At 39.7% G+C, this 17,016-nt stretch overlaps 1 protein-coding gene across 1 annotated transcript in view; it reads right to left on the minus strand.

The window, feature by feature from the left end:
- Positions 1-15,001, minus strand: part of oprm1 (opioid receptor, mu 1) — a 41,962-nt gene extending 26,961 nt beyond the window's left edge. Inside the window, exon 1 of the mRNA XM_026190340.2 lies at positions 14,019-15,001. Coding sequence (XP_026046125.1) covers positions 14,019-14,260 — 242 coding nt within the window. The 5' untranslated portion in view covers positions 14,261-15,001. The remainder of the gene's footprint in view (positions 1-14,018) is intronic.
- Positions 15,002-17,016: the final 2,015 nt, after the last annotated feature.

A 17,016-nucleotide genomic window follows, 5' to 3' on the forward strand; every position in this document is an offset into this window, starting at 1 on the left:
GAACTTCTGCATTGGTTGGCGATTGCATGTTGACAAATAGTCATTTCTTAGAAATTACACAAAGAAATCAAATACAGAACAGCTAACAGCCTCAAAATGAGAAAATGGTGAAATATGTTATTAAATGTTCAGCGTGCATGACCTTGAAAAACTAGCAGGAGAACAATGATCTTTGACAAATGTAATATGTTTGGTTGTATATACTGAGGATTAGTAATAAGGAAGGAAGCAGCAGTTGTACAGTAGGCGGTAGAAACACAGAGGTAACTGAAAATAAAGGTGTTAGTGGCTGGGAGTGAAACGACAGGGGCCTTTACCAACAAATCAAAAGTACTTGTGGAAAATGGGAATTTAAAAAATCTAAATACCCAAAGCACCTTCTCATTGATCCTTTCCATCTATACAGATTTAATTCATAGCCCAAATATGACACTTGATGATACTAAATAGGAGTCTTGATAAATAGAATAAATATGCATCAACCAATCCTGACAACAGCGTAACCTTGACTAAAAAGGAGAATAAGAAAAGCATGGAATGAAAGCACATAAAGAAATATGAAGCACTCCCAAGGAACCACTTTGAATAGCTGATAACACATTCTCGTCGCAGCCTGAAACAGTGGGATTCAACACAAACATGCAGTGAGAGATTCATGAATTTTCTGCCATCAAACAGCGCTTTTGTGTCTGAGCCAGCCGCTTAATTAAACACTTTCACCTTTCACCATTAGTCGTCATAGAAACTCCCAATGGGTGATAAATCGATGATAATACTGATGCGACTATCTGAAATGATTTTACTGGGATTTTGTGTGTGTGTTTATAAGAAAGAAAAATGGCATTTAATCGTTAATAGGTTTGTTAAAAAAGGGCTCTATTTTACCAGAGTCATCACAAAGACAAGTAGGGAGTCGTGTCTGAAAGTTCGGTGATGGTGCCAAGTAGCAGTGATATGCACAAAAGGACAGGGTGACGAGAGTAAAATCAGAGGGTGCTGCTCTCACAGCCAAAAATACCAAGACAACAGGTAATAATAATAATAATGGATTGCATTTATATAGCGCTTTTCGGGGCCCTCTACAGTTCGCAGCAGGTCCACTGATGATGCCATAGCCCTGACACTACATATTGCCCTGTCACACCTGGAGAAGAGAGACACGTATGTGAGAATGCTGTTTGTAGATTACAGCTCAGCATTCAATACCATCGTTCCCTCGAAGCTGGACAGGAAACTGCAGGATCTAGGATTGAGCAGCTCCCTCTGCAGCTGGATCCTTAGCTTCCTGTCTGACAGACGCCAAGTGGTCAGATTGGGCAGCATCACCTCATCCCCCGTCACACTGAACACTGGTGCTCCACAGGGGTGTGTACTGAGCCCTCTCCTGTACTCACTCTACACCTACGACTGCACAGCCACTAACAGCTCCAACATCATTGTGAAGTTTGCGGACGACACTACAGTGGTGGGTCTTATCACCAAGGGTGATGAGACGGCTTACAGGGAGGAGGTCAGCACCCTGACCCACTGGTGTCAAGACAACCATCTCACCCTCAACGTCGCAAAGACAAAGGAGTTGATAGTGGACTTCCGGAGGTGCAGAGAAGTACACACCCCCATCACCATCAACGGCGCTGCTGTGGAGAGAGTGAGCAGCTTCCGGTTCCTTGGAGTACATCTGGCTGAGGATCTTACGTGGTCAGTACACACAAACAAAACAGTGAAGAAGGCCCAGCAGCGCCTCTTCTTTCTCAGGAGACTGAAAAGATTCGGCATGAACCCCCACATCCTCAGGACCTTCTATCACTGTGCCATTGAGAGCATCCTCACTGGATGCATCACCACCTGGTACGGCAACAGCACTGCCTACAACCGCAAAGCTCTCCAGCGAGTAGTGCGGTGCTCTGAACGGATAATTGGAGGTGAGCTTCCCTCCCTCCAAGACATCTACAGGAAGCGATGTCTGAGGAAAGCGGGGAGGATCATCAAGGACTCCAGTCACCCCAGCCATAAACTATTCAGACTACTTCCATCAGGAAGGAGGTTCTGCAGCATCCGGTCCCGTACCAGCAGACTGAGAGACAGCTTTTTCCATCAGGCCATCAGACTGCTGAACACTTCATAGACACCTCAGCTTCACTACTGGAACTTCAACATTATGCACTACATACTGTACAGTAATGCCTCTGTTCTGCACATGTCTCAACTCTGTATATTTTTATATATTTTATTTATTGTTGACTCTATTTAATTTGTAAAATATGTGTATACACACACACACACACACACACACGTAGAAAAACATTTAGTATACACATCCAGAAAAAAATTTTTTTGCTTAAACTATTATATATTGTACATATATTTATTAGTTTCAGATTTAGCCATTCGTATATTTTGCCTGTTTATGTTATTGTATTTTGCACAACTCTGTTGCTCGTGAAGCTCGCACACAAGAATTTCACTCGCATGTGCTGTACCAATGTACCTGCACATGTGATGTGACAATAAAAGTGATTTGATTTGATTAGAGCCAAAGCGCTTTACAATGCCACTATTCATTCACTCTCACATTCACACACTGGTGGAGGCGAGCTACAGTTGTAGCCACAGCTGTCCTGGGCAGACTGACAGAAGTGAGGCTGCCATATCGCACCATCGGCCCCTCTGGCCAACACCAGTAGGCGGCAGGTGAAGTGTCTTGCCCAAGGACACAACGAGCGAGACTGTCCGAGGGCTCGGACAGTCTCGCTCGTTGTGTCCGAAGAGTTGGCAAGATGAACTGCCAACTCTTTGAGCCACGATCGCCCACAGTATGTTTTAGTATCAGTAAAGTACACACATGGAGCTTAAATGAATTAATGCCCCTTAATCCTGTTCTTCAGCTAAAACTTTCCTATTCCCACTGCATTAAACTTACCAGTGACATGTAAACTTTGAAACTACTGTTAACGCTCATAAACTTTGTGTATGTGTGTGGATTGTTATACAAAATAGAGGCACAGTTCTCCCTGAAATGGACTGAAGAAGCCATGATTTAGCATGAAGATTTCCTGAGCTGTCAAGCAACGTATGCAGGTACTCATGTGTACACAGGGAAACAGATGTGTAAACACAAACATACACACACACACACACACATACACAAAAGTGGCAGACAAATAGAAAAGATGAATAATTACACATTTACTGAGGGAGTAAACAGCTCAGCAAGTGTGCCGTGGTTGTCACACTGTGACAGATGGACATTGTTGTGACAGATGTGCCTCTGCTCAAGCTGAGGGTCAATGCTCACAGGCTGCCAGTGACACATACACATGACAACTCACACAAAACATCTTTCCTATATTCTAAAATGATAACTGCTGCTCCACTTAAGCACTTATGATTTTACAAGCTGCAGGAGTTATGTGCGATTTATTTTTTAATGACTGAAATAATAGAAGTATTCCATTTCTGTGTATTTTCTGCTTTTCCAATTCCACCCCACACAAGCCATTTGAGAAGTCTTTTGCTTTTCATTTTGTAAATATTGCTTAACTGTCTCGCAGCTAAAACCTTCCTCTCAAGAGTGTCGAGAGGAAGGTTTTTATTTTGTTATAATACTGTAAAGCCTGTAAAGTCAAGACTACAAAAGACTACAAAATCAGCATTTTAAATAATATTCAACTAAATTAATGAACTCAGTACCAAGCTGGAGTTTCAGGCTTTTCTACATCAAACACACCACTGTAGGGTGTTAAACATCCCTAGAGATTTTTTTTCCTTCAAAAAGTATAATTCTATATTTTCATATTTAAATGTTCTGGCACATATTTTTATCTTACCACACTGATGGCAACAGTTTCTCTTCTGCACACATGCTCAGTTATGGAAACATTTAATAAAAGCACCTATCAACAGAATGCTTCTGACCTGACTGCAGTGTGATACGAGGAGATCGATATCCATGAACAATCAGAGAAAAATGGTGATGAGGATAGAACTGCTGTGCCTTTTATCTTCTTTTAGACACGCACTCCTTTCCATTAATGTGACGGCATGTGAACATGTGTAGGCTTCATGTCTGAATAAGCACCCTGGTCACTTTTTTTTTTTATGTCACCTTAAGTACGGTTTCAACTGGGCATGTCCCTCCTGCCAGTTGTTCAGTTCAATAAAAAAATATGATTGTTTGGGCGAATGCTTTGAACAGTAATAAGAGACATTATAGCATTTTATCACCTCAACCCCACGACTAATTTGTATAAAGATTAAGACATCCATCTATACTCCATTGTTACTGTTCCCATTATACAGCAGTCTTTCTTGAAGCCAGTGTGCAAAGGATAATGGTATCACATGCACACACACACACACACAGGGATTTTGCTCTTAGTAATAGCGGTGATTAAGATCAATAAGTTTAATTATATGGTTATTCAAAGCAAGTGTTTTGCACAAAAAGAAAGCTAACAGCAAAGATTAGCAAACAAAGACTATCTCCCTCACTAGAGACATCACTAGACGTCATACTGAAGGACACCTTTCTAATACCGTTTGATACTGAAATCCTGAAACACAAAGGTACTTGTGTTATTCAGTATCCTAGATGAGGTACTGTGTGTGTACTGAGCAGTGTTGGTTAAGTTATTTTAAAAAAGTAATCTATAACTAATTACTGATTATTTCCCCCAAAAAGTAATCCCATTACTTTACTGATTACTTATTTTCAAAAGTAATTAATTACTTAGTTACCTAGTTACTTTTTAAAAACACAATTTTCAACCTGAATAGGTGATAAAGCGATAGATCTTTCAGCCCAATTCTACGTTTTCTGCATAATCCATCATACAAAATGTAATCAAATGGAAAAGTCTCTTTTTAAAACTTGTTTTATTAGTTTTAATCTTTTAACTTTATGCATCACGCAAACATTAAATTATATGTAACATTCTCTGACTGGAAGAAATTTGTTTAACATTTAAACCTATTTTGTGCACATTCCAGCACATAAAATAAAATATTTTTTGTGTTTACACTCAGTTTTTCAAATAAATGTAAGTGAAACACAGCAGAAAATAAATCAAAGACTAGCGGTCCTGTTGCTCTAGTTTCACCTGTAAAGCAGGAGTGGGGTAGGAGGAGGTTTGCCCTGGTGCAGGTGTGCTGCGGCGGTCAGTGGAAGAATCCGCGAGTTTCTCTGTGAATTTCCTATTACGTCGTAGCGCACTTGGTGCTTGCTCGGAAGTTTAGGGATTTTTTGCTGTAAAAAGAAGTTTTCTTCCCAAGCATAAAGTACTTCCACACTTTAAACGCTGCAAGCTCATACTCTCTCTGCACTCGATATATTATCCTTTGTTGATCTGAACACAGCTGTTGTCACGAACGTCGCACTCGCTTACGTCATTGTCATGAGACACTCTCGCAAAAAATCACGGTTTTAGCAACGCAGTAACGCAGCGTGCTTACGGGAGAGTAACAGTAATCTAATTACAGTTTTTGCAATAGTAATCCCTTACTTTACTCGTTATTTGGGGGGGGGGGGGGAGTAATCAGATTACAGTAACGCATTACTTGTAACGCGTTACTGCCCATCTCTGGTACTGAGTCTACAATTCGTCCAGATCTGAGGGAGCTGTATACACCTACAAGTGTTTTAGTCTATGCTTACATGTTGAACAAGAAGAAGAGCTACTAGCACTTGTCTGACTGCTGTGTTCCAAGTGTAAAGTTTGGTGGAGGGGAGATTATGGTGTGGGTTTGCTTTTCAGGAGTCCGACTTGCCCCTCATTTCCAGTGACAGGAGCATATCGATACATTTTGGACAATTTTGTGCTTGCAGCTTTCTGGGAACAGTTTGGGGATTGCTCTTTCTTGTTTCAACATGACTGCACGCCAGAACAAAAAGCAAGTTCGATAAGGATATAGAAGAGGGGGATTGGTGTGGAAGAACTTGAAGAGCCTACACAGAGTCCTGACCTCAACCTGAGAGAACACCTTTGGGATGAATGACTGCAGAAACTGTGTGCCTGTCTGACCTCACAAATGAACTTCTGGAAAGCCATTCCATCCCAGAAGAGCTAAAGCTCCTATAGCTGCAAAGGGTGGGCAAACATCATGTTAAAACCTATGGATTAAGAATGGGATGCCACTCGAGTTCACATGCATGCGAAGGAAGATGAGTGAATACTTTTGGCAATATATATTAGGGCTGCAGCTATTTTAGTAATCGAGTAATCTATTGATTGTTCCATCAATCAATAATTGAATAAGAGATAGTTTTGCTTTCTTAATGAGTAATAACAAATATTCAAAAGAGGAGAACCACTCACTGGTTTCCATTTTAGAACTTGCGGTGTTTTTAAGTTTAACTTCATGCAACAGCTGTCAAAAAACAACTAAACCCTTTGATTGTATGTATGTGCCATATTGAAATGTAATAAAATGCAATGCAAAAGTATATAATTAATCTCAAGGTAAAATAAAATAAGATATATGTGCAATCTAAACTAAGTCATAAAACATGTACCTTTTCTCTGTCTTCTTGGAAGGTTTTCTGACATAACAGGAGGCAAGTTTTTGTGCTGCTGAAATAAGATGTTATGCTGGTGTAGACATCAATTCATATTAATGATAATTCACTGTCTAACCTAACAACTCTTAGGTCAATGACTCACTGAAAAGATAAGTAAACGAAAACTATTGTAAAATCATGAACATGTGCAACACTTAGGCTAAAATACTGTAATTAATGTTATACTTTGTATCATTAGCTTGAAATCTGTAAGCACTTCAGTCTTTGTCCTGTCAGCAAAATATAATGTTAACATTTTAAATAATGTGTCACTACCATGTCATTAAAACTACTTTTATTAAATTAGTTTGTTTTTTAAAGCATTGAAGCCAAGAATTTAATTAAACTAATTTAATGCAAGCGCTTAATTAGCCTGTAAAATATGGCATCAGGAATGGAAACTATCCAATATGGGTGCAACAGAAAACGACATAAGTTTATTAGAACAGTTAAAGCTGTTATCAAATTATAGCTGAGCTGAAATTTGGCAGCTCTGACAGGTATTTGCAGACATTAAATTCATGTGTTAGGAAAATATTGTCCATCTTGTGATCAAAACCACAATGAGAACTTGGCCTAGTTGGGTATGCTTGCATTTAGTTTGCAAAACACTTCAGACAATCTCCAAATATGGTTATCTGGACCACAATGACATAAATCACACAAACTGCGTGTATTCAAAAACGTCTGTATTGTGCCCTGCTCATGGTTTTTACCATTTCTATGCACTTCAATGTGAGTCACTCTGGTAATGTGTTTCCATCCTGAGAAATAACAAATATGGAAATAGATAAAATAAAATCCCAAGTCTGTCCTTTAGAAACAACCTTTTAAATGTAAAGCGGACCTTCTGCTTTACGTGAAGTACTTGACCTCTATCAGGAAGTGCGACAGAGCTGTGAAAATATTTGTCAACTGTCAACCTGTGATGAATTTCACTTCAGATGAGGTCATCGCATGCCCTCTTTGCTTTGTTTACTTGCTTATCTTTTTGTGAGTTGTGGCAATAAATGAATTTAAAGGCACGTCATACTTTTTAAAAAGTAAAAAGATAAAGAGCTACAGAAGAACAGATCCTTCCAATCTCATTAAAAAGTCAGCCTTGATGAAAAGAGACGTGTTTTACAGCACCTGTCATAGAGTATAAAGAGCAGAGTTAGGGTAAGAGAGTGAGTCACTTTAGAAATGACAGATGGACAAAAGAGCCAAGAGCTCCCATCAATCATCGAGTACAGAAAGACGCAAAATCAGTCTTTTGTTTCCTCTTAATTAATCATCATTCCTTCATCCTCTCAGTGTTTACAGTAAGAGCCTGTCATTACGTTACTCAACAAAACCCCATTTTGCTTTCTCCACAGTCTGGTGAAGCGCTCGCCGTTGTCGTCTAACTTCTTCGTTTCGTTCGGTCTTTAAATTCAACAGAACACCTGCTCCTGGAAGCAGACTGACAGAGCTCTAATTCTCCAGCAGTGTCCAGTGGTGTTTGGGAACTCATCACTCACAGACACACACACAGGAAGGACAGGCTAATTACTTCTCTGCATGCTCTACCCACAATTGTCTCCTTAGCAAGATATTAGACTCTGTACCACCCTGTTGTGCGCACATACACAAATTTAGCATGACGCAGCAAGCTGAATTTGTGTCTCTCAGAGGTTCATGCTGTGCTGTCAGTCTCCTGCTCACCGATTATAGCAATGATCACTGAGGTTCAGACGGCGTCTCGTAAATGCACGAGTCAAACAATCACTCTTCATTTGCAGCTGATAGTTTTATTGTTGCCAAGGATGAATGTTACTCCATAAATAAATTTGTCTTCACTCATTTTGTTCTAGGTGAGTTTGTACTCAAAGGCAAACAAGGTAATTGCATGCAAGAGGCAATTATCAAGATGTTCCGTTGTCATTGGTTATCAGCAATCAAAGCCATATAACATGATTGCTGCATGTCCAGCTGTTACAAAAAAGAGGTTGAAACACCATTTCTCAGATGCTGGCTGAAGAAGAGAAGTATGTACCAAGTACAATCACGGAAGAATACAAATGTGCTGGTAGCTTTGGGAGTTACGAGTGTCTGCTGTTGATTTAGTCAGTTTACGATCTCATGGCTGTACCTGGGAAAATCCATGCACTGCAGAGCAACTCTAGAAGGGGTTGTTTATAGATTTAGAACGGCTCCCATTTGATTCCAAAAAGATTAGCGAAACAAAAACCAAGTCTATAAATATTGTAAGTTGTGCAGCTCTAATCTGTAAATCTTAAATCAGCCTCAACTGACAGCATCTGAATTATGATTTGTTCTTATATAACATCAGCCCAAATATAGCCATAAACTAAAACGAGAAGAAGAAAAAGCCAGGCAACACATACCATTTAGTGGGAGAAAAAATATTTGGTTAGATAAACGAAGCTAAATATCAAGCTCATTAGGTATTGCATATGCAATACCCCTACGGAGATTTTCAGATCAAAGTGCTTAAAATTTTATATGTGGTTTTTGTGCTTAAGTTACAGGAAGATCAAACGTTCTCACAAATCTGTTTTATAAAGAGGCTTTAGAAGTCACATCTATCATGCATGAGGATGCTCAAAAATTCACATGAAAGGTGTCTGCTTCCCAAGCCACCACAACCTACCGACACTCATCAGAGAGAACATTTAAGATCTAGAGAAAAACAAGTCAATCTTGAGGGCTCCTGCAGTTTTTCACCTTTTTCAGTTTGCATACCCAGCAACCAACTTGGTATTAATGAGGTACAGGTCATTCTCCTCCTGAACAATCCACTTCCTGCTAATTGTTGGTTACTATCTGTAACACAATGTCAGATTTTTATTCTGCACAAAATGCAGCTGTTTTAAAGGAGCTGCTGTGTCCACAAACATAGTGCATAACATTTATTTGGCCACCATCAGGTGCAATGGTAGCTCTACCAGTATGAACAAGCTCGTTAACAGAAAGGATTTTTAAAAATCTAAAATATCATTATTATAATAAATAATCTCTGAATTTTCAAACTCATAGTTTCACAAAAAAGAACACATAATAAAAATGTCAGTTATTTATTTGCATTCCTGAACAGAAAAATTAGTTGTAGTGGTTGAATGCATTGCTTGACTAACTTCTGACTTCTAAGAAGCTGAAATTTGATGATAAAAATGTAAACTCAGTTTGTTATTTATATAATAAATAAGAATGAAATGATTCGTTTTAAACATGCTTTTCCTAGATTTCTAAAACATTTGTGTTTTCCAGTTTTATGACAGATGGTCTAACAAATTTGTTAAGCACTGTACATTTAAAGCTTAATTATCTAACTATTCCACCTCTCCATACTACAGTAGACTTGAAGTAAAGGCCCCCAGGATCTGTTTAGTTCAGATAAAGTCAATATGAAGCTAGTCTTGGTTATACACATCAAGTAGTTCTTTTGAACTGTAGTTGTTTTGGGACCATTACCCTCTTGGCCCTTCCCTACAGTGCTTCTTGCTGAGAGAAGATTAACACAAAGGGGAGTTTTATTACAAAAAACTAGACTTACTTGTCTAAATCATTCTGAAACAGACATTTAATCTCTCTGGAATAACCAAAGTGAAATCTTACATAAGGCCTGCGAGGCCAAAATGCCTTTTACAGACTGAATTTAAAAGGTAATACCATTTAGATTTTGAAAATATGCTTGTTAAGCATATCTTTTTGACCGTTGCTTGCTCAGCAATAAAGCACATACCAAGGTGTGTGTTTCTTATCTTGTTTTAGCTTTTCAGGTAGCTATGAGCAAGCAATTAGTTTTTTATAGATTCTTCATGTTTCATGTCACTGGAGAGAAGCTCTTGTATGAACGGGGATATGCAGAATTTAGAGTGTTAGAGTACCATCAGAATTCTGCCATCTGTTGTGGAGCTTTATGCAGTACAGAGGAAGCAGCAGTGGTTGGATGCATGCAGGTCAGCCTGTCAGCCTGCAGATGTTCAATCGATTACAGTTTAGGAAACACTGAAAGCTGATAAATGTGCCCAACTAGGTCTAGCTCCTCGTGAGGATAGATGGGGTTCGGTTTGGTGGTGATGGAGTCACTTTGCACTCATCACGCTCAAAACACCTCCTTGCGTTTCCATGGTAACAGGAAGCACTCAGCGCCGGCAGCACACTCCTTGTGGAGCCCAGCAGTTTCTGTTCATCCGCAATCGATATTCCCGATTGAGCGTGCGGATCTCTGTTAATGTCTGTTTGCTTGCGAGAAGTTTGCGGATGTTTGCAGATGTTTGCAGAGTTTTGTGAAGGGCCATAAGAGTCAGCAAGAGGACAGAGAGATAAAGAGTGAAAGAGAGATAAAAAATTTTAGCGTTAAGGTTATCATTATTCAGACTGCAAGCGGGAGAAAATATCCCTCAGCAGCTGATATCTCTTTTTTAATTTCAACAAACTACTTTCAACTACGACTCGATGGGGACAGAGAATTCAAAACTACATTTCTGTTTGCAAGTAAATATCCACAGTGTATCATTAGCTAAATGGCAGTTCACTCTCAATCTGCTGACAGAAAGAAAAGAGCATAAGACATGCAGAGAAGGGGAGAAAGACAAAGAGAATAATGAATGCTAATGACCCTGGTGGACTGTGGTTTTTGTGAAAATTAAACATATTTTCTAGCGTCCTTGCAATTCCCACAAAGTCTCATTTGCTCAAAAAGTTGCAAAAATCCTTAAAACTTTTTCGGTCACAGAAGTGCCTGTGCAGGCTCCAGGCTGCCTGTCAGGATTAGGACTTACAGCCTTCTGATTACTATGGAGAGGAGCCAGGGATCATTGGGTGGGTTCCTTTTTATTATGCTTTGGTAAAACAGCCAAGGATGAGAAAGTTGTTGATGGCTTTAACACACCAACTGATAAATGCCAGACATCAGAAGACATTTTACAGTTTTGCATTGTTCTTCCTTTGTTTTTCACTCAGGTTTGTTGCTATGGAGGCAGAAGGGAGAAGATTCGCTGCAAGTGATTTGGTGCAGGAAACATCCGGCACAGATGTGGAAAAAAAAGGGAGAGAGGAAAAAACATCCGGCATAGATGTGCGCATTCTTTAGGAAAACAGATGTATTTCAGGAAGCAATTAGACTGCAATTAGTGTGGGGATGATGTGTGCATGAGCGTTCACCTGCCCTTGAATTAGTGGACAAGTGAGGAGAATTATAAGTGTTATATATTCTATTAGCAGTGAAGGGAGTCAACATAGCCAGAGAAGTCACCTCGGCAATCACTTGCATGAAGGCAAATTCTCTGCACTGTCACACTTCAATGACTCCACTGGACCAATTAAGCAGGCAATCACTCCTAACTTTCACCACTGGCTGCCAAGCAGTTTTTGTTCCCTCAGCCCTTAAGGTATTCTTGCTTTTTACATCCTCATCCTGCTCCACCAGTCCAGCTTCTTTTTATTACCTAAACGAGCCTCGTTTGGAATAAGATAGCATTCCAGTGGCTAGTGTTGAGTTGCAAATTTTAAAAGATGGCATCTGACCCATCATTTCATAGGGTCAGTGACCGAATTAAATTTAAACTAATAAGTATTTTCTAACTCTACACAACACCCCCAATTATTGATGTAATATATTTGTCATTACTTTTCCCCAATCAGTGGTCAATTTGCACTTTGTCCCTTCTTTAATCTCCGACACTTGCGTTACACAACTTTCTGGCACTACTCCATAACTTTCTGAGCACTGTTCCCAGCATCTATCATTTTTAATTGGATCCCTTTGACAGTTTTATGGCCAGATCGAATCCAAAAGTCAGCAAAACTACAGATATCAAACTGATTGCAGAGACAAAACAATGAATCCTGACAACTTTGTCAGGTTTGCTGCCTGGGGTTTGCGACTATATACGTTAAGGAAAGGTTTCTCACAACTTTGAGCAACGGAGATGGGCAAAAAGTGTCCCAGGTGCACTCTCAGCCGGGCCAAGTTTGTTTACCATATTGGTTAAAGATGGGCGGTTCACCACCTTCTGGCAACGAAGACAGGCAGAGAGGCTCCCAGGTGCATCTTAGCAGGGCCAAGTTTATTTAACCCTGTTTGGACTTGTCACCGTTGGCCATAAGACAATGAAAGGTTACTTGTTGATCCTAATTACTTCATTTCAGACAGTATTAATCACATATGCTCATACAACAAGTGGCACAAACTTCATTAATATAATTGTGGATAATATTTGACCCAGATGTGTGGGTCTTGTGATTTCAAACATGTAGGTTAAATGCTTATCACAGTGATTCCATTATATAAAAACTCCAGTGCAGGTATATATATAAAATGCATACAAGTATATACAAGTATATATTTTGATATATATGTGAGTATATGTCTGTATATATATATATAACAAATCCACAACACCAGGGAGCATTTAACTGATATAAATGTCAGGGGTTCATGTGTAATTAAAGGCCAGTGAAATCCTGCTTCTGACAGTGAGGTCCACTGAAGTAGGTGGAAGTTTTTTTTAATCAGTGGTGAACCAATGAACACAATGAAACTAAGACTATTTCTATTATTCCAGTTGGTCTACACTGACAATAAAAAGGCAAGTGGCCTCGGATTTTAAGTCTGTAGGACTAAACATGTATGATCACCCTGTGCTTCTTGTACCAAGTGATTGAAATGATAAAAGCTGACCCCGTGAAGGGAAGGCATTTTAGATAGACGTATCAGTGAGACGTGAACATGATATATGAAATTTGGCAAGGAGGTTGGTTATCTATACGTAAGAAGCAACAGAGAACATGCTTGAACATATAGCTTATGTCTGTTTTTAGAAAGCAAATATCCACAAATCTGCTCATCTAATGTGTGGATTCAGAGCCGGGCAACCTGTTTAACTTTTAGCACTTGCAGGCTTTATATTAGCAGGTGTTTGCTTTAACACCATTCCCAACTATTTCTAGACTTTCGTTGAATTTGCTCGAACACAAGACACCGACGCCTTTGCGCACAAGAAGGTAGCAGCATTGAACGGGGAGTGTGCGTTCGCACGAGACTTACATGGCGCGTGCTGTCATCACGTCACAGCATCACATCATTTTTGCTCGTGGTTAAAAGCGACAGATGAAGAGATGTCAGCTGCCACTGTTTTAAAGTGAAAAGTAGTGTGTTTTGTGCACACCTCCTCTTCCCTTCACTCTTTCTCTTTCCCTCCTTTCCTTTCGCTCAGCTCGGGTTTTGGCGCTGTAGCAATTTGCTGCGTTGTTGGAGGCATTTTTACGCACGAACGGCAGCTGTGCTCGCAGCGTTGTCAACACCGCAAGCACATGGTTTCCCACAGCTTCATAAAAACACACGACGAAAACACACACCCGTGAATTAATGTTGGAAGTCATTTCTGATTGTGTGCAACAAGTCTGAGAACAAACATCCACTCAAACCAGTGTAAGAGTTTTTTCTTTTCATTCTTTTTTTTAATCGCCTTACCTGACAATGATATACATGACCAGCACGTTTCCAACCAGCCCCACGACGCACACTATGGAGTAAAGAGCGGTGATGGCAATCGCTATGATAACCGGATTGGCGTCGATTTCCATGTTGTTCCCTCTACTCCCCTCGGCGAAGCTTGTGTTGTCGGTGAAGTTCCCACACAAGCTGCTGCCATTATAAAACGAGCACAGCTGGCTCCTTTGATCCGCTTCTGAGCAGTTGCCGGCGCTGTCCATGGTCCTCGACCGGTACGTACCGCAGGCGCGTTTTTCACCTCCCCTCAGGTGCCTGTCGAGCGCACTCGGTGCCTGTGATGCCCCGCTGGGTGCTTCTCTGTCGTGTGCTCGGGGCAGCTCTGCCTGTAAGGCGCGGGATGGGCCGCCGGTGGCGTTAAACCTCAGCGTGTTGAAGAATGTGCCGTGCGTATTGACGGTTTGAGGGTTAACGGCAGCCTGAACGAGTTTTCTGACGATCTTCGCGCAGCACAGCGAGCCTGCACGGGACAGAAGCGACGACGTGAAAATGAATTAGTTCGCTCGCTTTCTTCTTTCACTCTAGGGTCTTTCCTCTCTCTTTTTCTTACTGCCTCTTTCCTATCCTTTCATTCCCCTTTTTGTTCGCACATGTCTACTCATTCGTTCCTTCCCACCCCTTTTCGCATGCCTTGTTGTGTTTCCTTCAGTCCCCCCTTGCTCCGTCCTTCTTTCCTTTTAGTCTCGTTACTTTCGTTCCTTCCTTCTTTCTTTCTTTCTTTCTTTTTTCTCATTTTCCACCTTTAACCCCCCAGTTGTGTTTTCCCTTCTTCCCTTGCTCCATCCGTTCTTCCTTCTTTTCTTTTCCCCTGCTCACTCTTTTGACCATTTTGGGTTTAAAACACATTTTTTTATAATTTCTTAAAATATTTTATATATTTTCTTTCATTTCTTATATACTTTTTGATCACTTCCCCTTCCTTTTAAGTTTTCTCTGCATTTTACGCATTACATTTTTCTTTCCCTAATTTTTATTTACTTTCCTTCTTCATTCTCATCCCTCTTCCCTTATTTCTCTTCTTCCTTCCTTTTTTCAGCTCTTCTTGGTTCTTTCTTTCTTTCTTCATTCTGACTGGACTGACCAGCTAAGAAACAGGCTATTGTTACCACCAGAAAATGCTTCAGCTTTGGTATCAGTTTCTATGAGCAGCAATTTGCAGGACATTTACTTTGTCTGTCACCACATTTGTTTTAAAGTGAAGCATTACAGTGATAGTCTTTGCTTCTGTAGTACCTGCAGGATAATACAATGCTCACAGCATTGTCTGAGGACACAAAGAGAACGCTCGTGATTATGTGTCAAGTCACCCATGCCTGCACATGTACCGCTTTGATGAGGCTTCTCACTTCTGATTTCCGTTTCTGTGCTTTATTCTAATTATGTGAGCCGAGCAGGGGAATGTAGCATGGCATAATCCAATAGGAATTGATTTTAATCGAGATAATGTCCCCACTTGTCTCATTACAGTTTCACATAGCTTCAAAAATGACAAAAGATCATTGAACAAATGTGCCAAAGGCTCCAGAGTAAAGCTTTTCAACATGATCATTACTGGTACTCAAAGTCACTGCTGTAAAATTGTTACTTGCAAACACTTTAATCAACACAAATTGCACAGTAAGAAGAACTTGAAAGCTTAATTCATCTGTGTGTTAAGTGATTAAAAAAGGGAGTATTAATGCTATTTTTGTGAAAGAACAGTTTTATCACTTTGGCTAAGTCTGACAAGCTCAACCCAGTATCCTTCTGTTATCCTGCTAAAGTGTTTTGTTGATTGTGATTAAAAATTCCATTGATGGCTGAACAGTGGGAATTTCTTGGAAAACTTGTTTTTTTTATAATACAAGTATTTCCGCAGTTTTGATAGAATGAAGTGCCACAGTGATGTTTAGGGTGAATGGTGGACGTAATCACCGTAGTCCATGGTTCAGATGCTGAATCCTGTTCATATATATATTTTTATGTTTAGACAGCAAAAGCACTCTGACTAAGACCAGTTAAAGACTGCTTTGGTTTGTAAGTGTTTAAATATAATCATTAATGCAGTGAATAATTCTGCACTTGATTTAAATTCATATGCATGGGCAGATATGTTTGGTGTATTAGCACATTTGCAAGTTTAAATAAGTTAACTAACATCAAGTCCTATTTACATATTTGAAAATCATTTATGATGCTACAAATGTTATAGTTGTATATGAAGACTCTTGATGATGTTACATTTCTTTGGTTCCACACTGTTTGGTTGTGACATTATAAAAACTGTTTCCTTTCAGCTCTGACTTTAATAGTAGAAACAGGTTTACTTCTGTGGCCACAAGGCTTCTGTGAGCTTATGGCTGAGTGCCCTTTTCAAAAAGGTCAGCTTCCTTTCTAAATGTGTTTTGCAGTGATATGTTCGTGATTCAGCGACGCAAGACTGAGAAGTGTTGCACCAAGAGATGCTACACTCATTGCTATGACAGAGCACAGATGGCAGCTAAATTTCATGGACAGACTTGTTACGTCAATCTTAATGATAGTAATTCATTTAAAGAAAAGGATAAAGAAACCGACTGTTAGCCTATTCATCTGTCTAATACAGGACTCTTTTTTTTTTGGTCTTCAGATTTTGTTCCCTGATATTCATGTGGGAATCAATTTAGGAATGGCTCACTTAATTCCAGAGCTGTACTTCTGAAAGAACACGACTTCATGTATTGAGTAATGTTTCTGGGGATTTGGGGTTTCAGCAACCTGACCAGAGTTCAGGTTATAAATACAAAGTCAACTTTTAAGGAAACCTTCAGCTTTTTAAACCCAGTATTTTTCCACCATCATCCAACAGAAAGCTTAGAATAAAGAAATATTGAGGGTTTTATGTAAAACAACAAATAAAATAATATTAAGATTAAAATAACATTTGTTTAGTTCTATTTATTAACCAGACATAAGAGCAATGAACCAATCAACATTACTA

Source organism: Astatotilapia calliptera, chromosome 13 (assembly GCF_964374335.1).
Source record: "Astatotilapia calliptera chromosome 13, fAstCal68.1, whole genome shotgun sequence".
Classification (NCBI taxonomy): Eukaryota; Metazoa; Chordata; class Actinopteri; order Cichliformes; family Cichlidae; genus Astatotilapia; species Astatotilapia calliptera.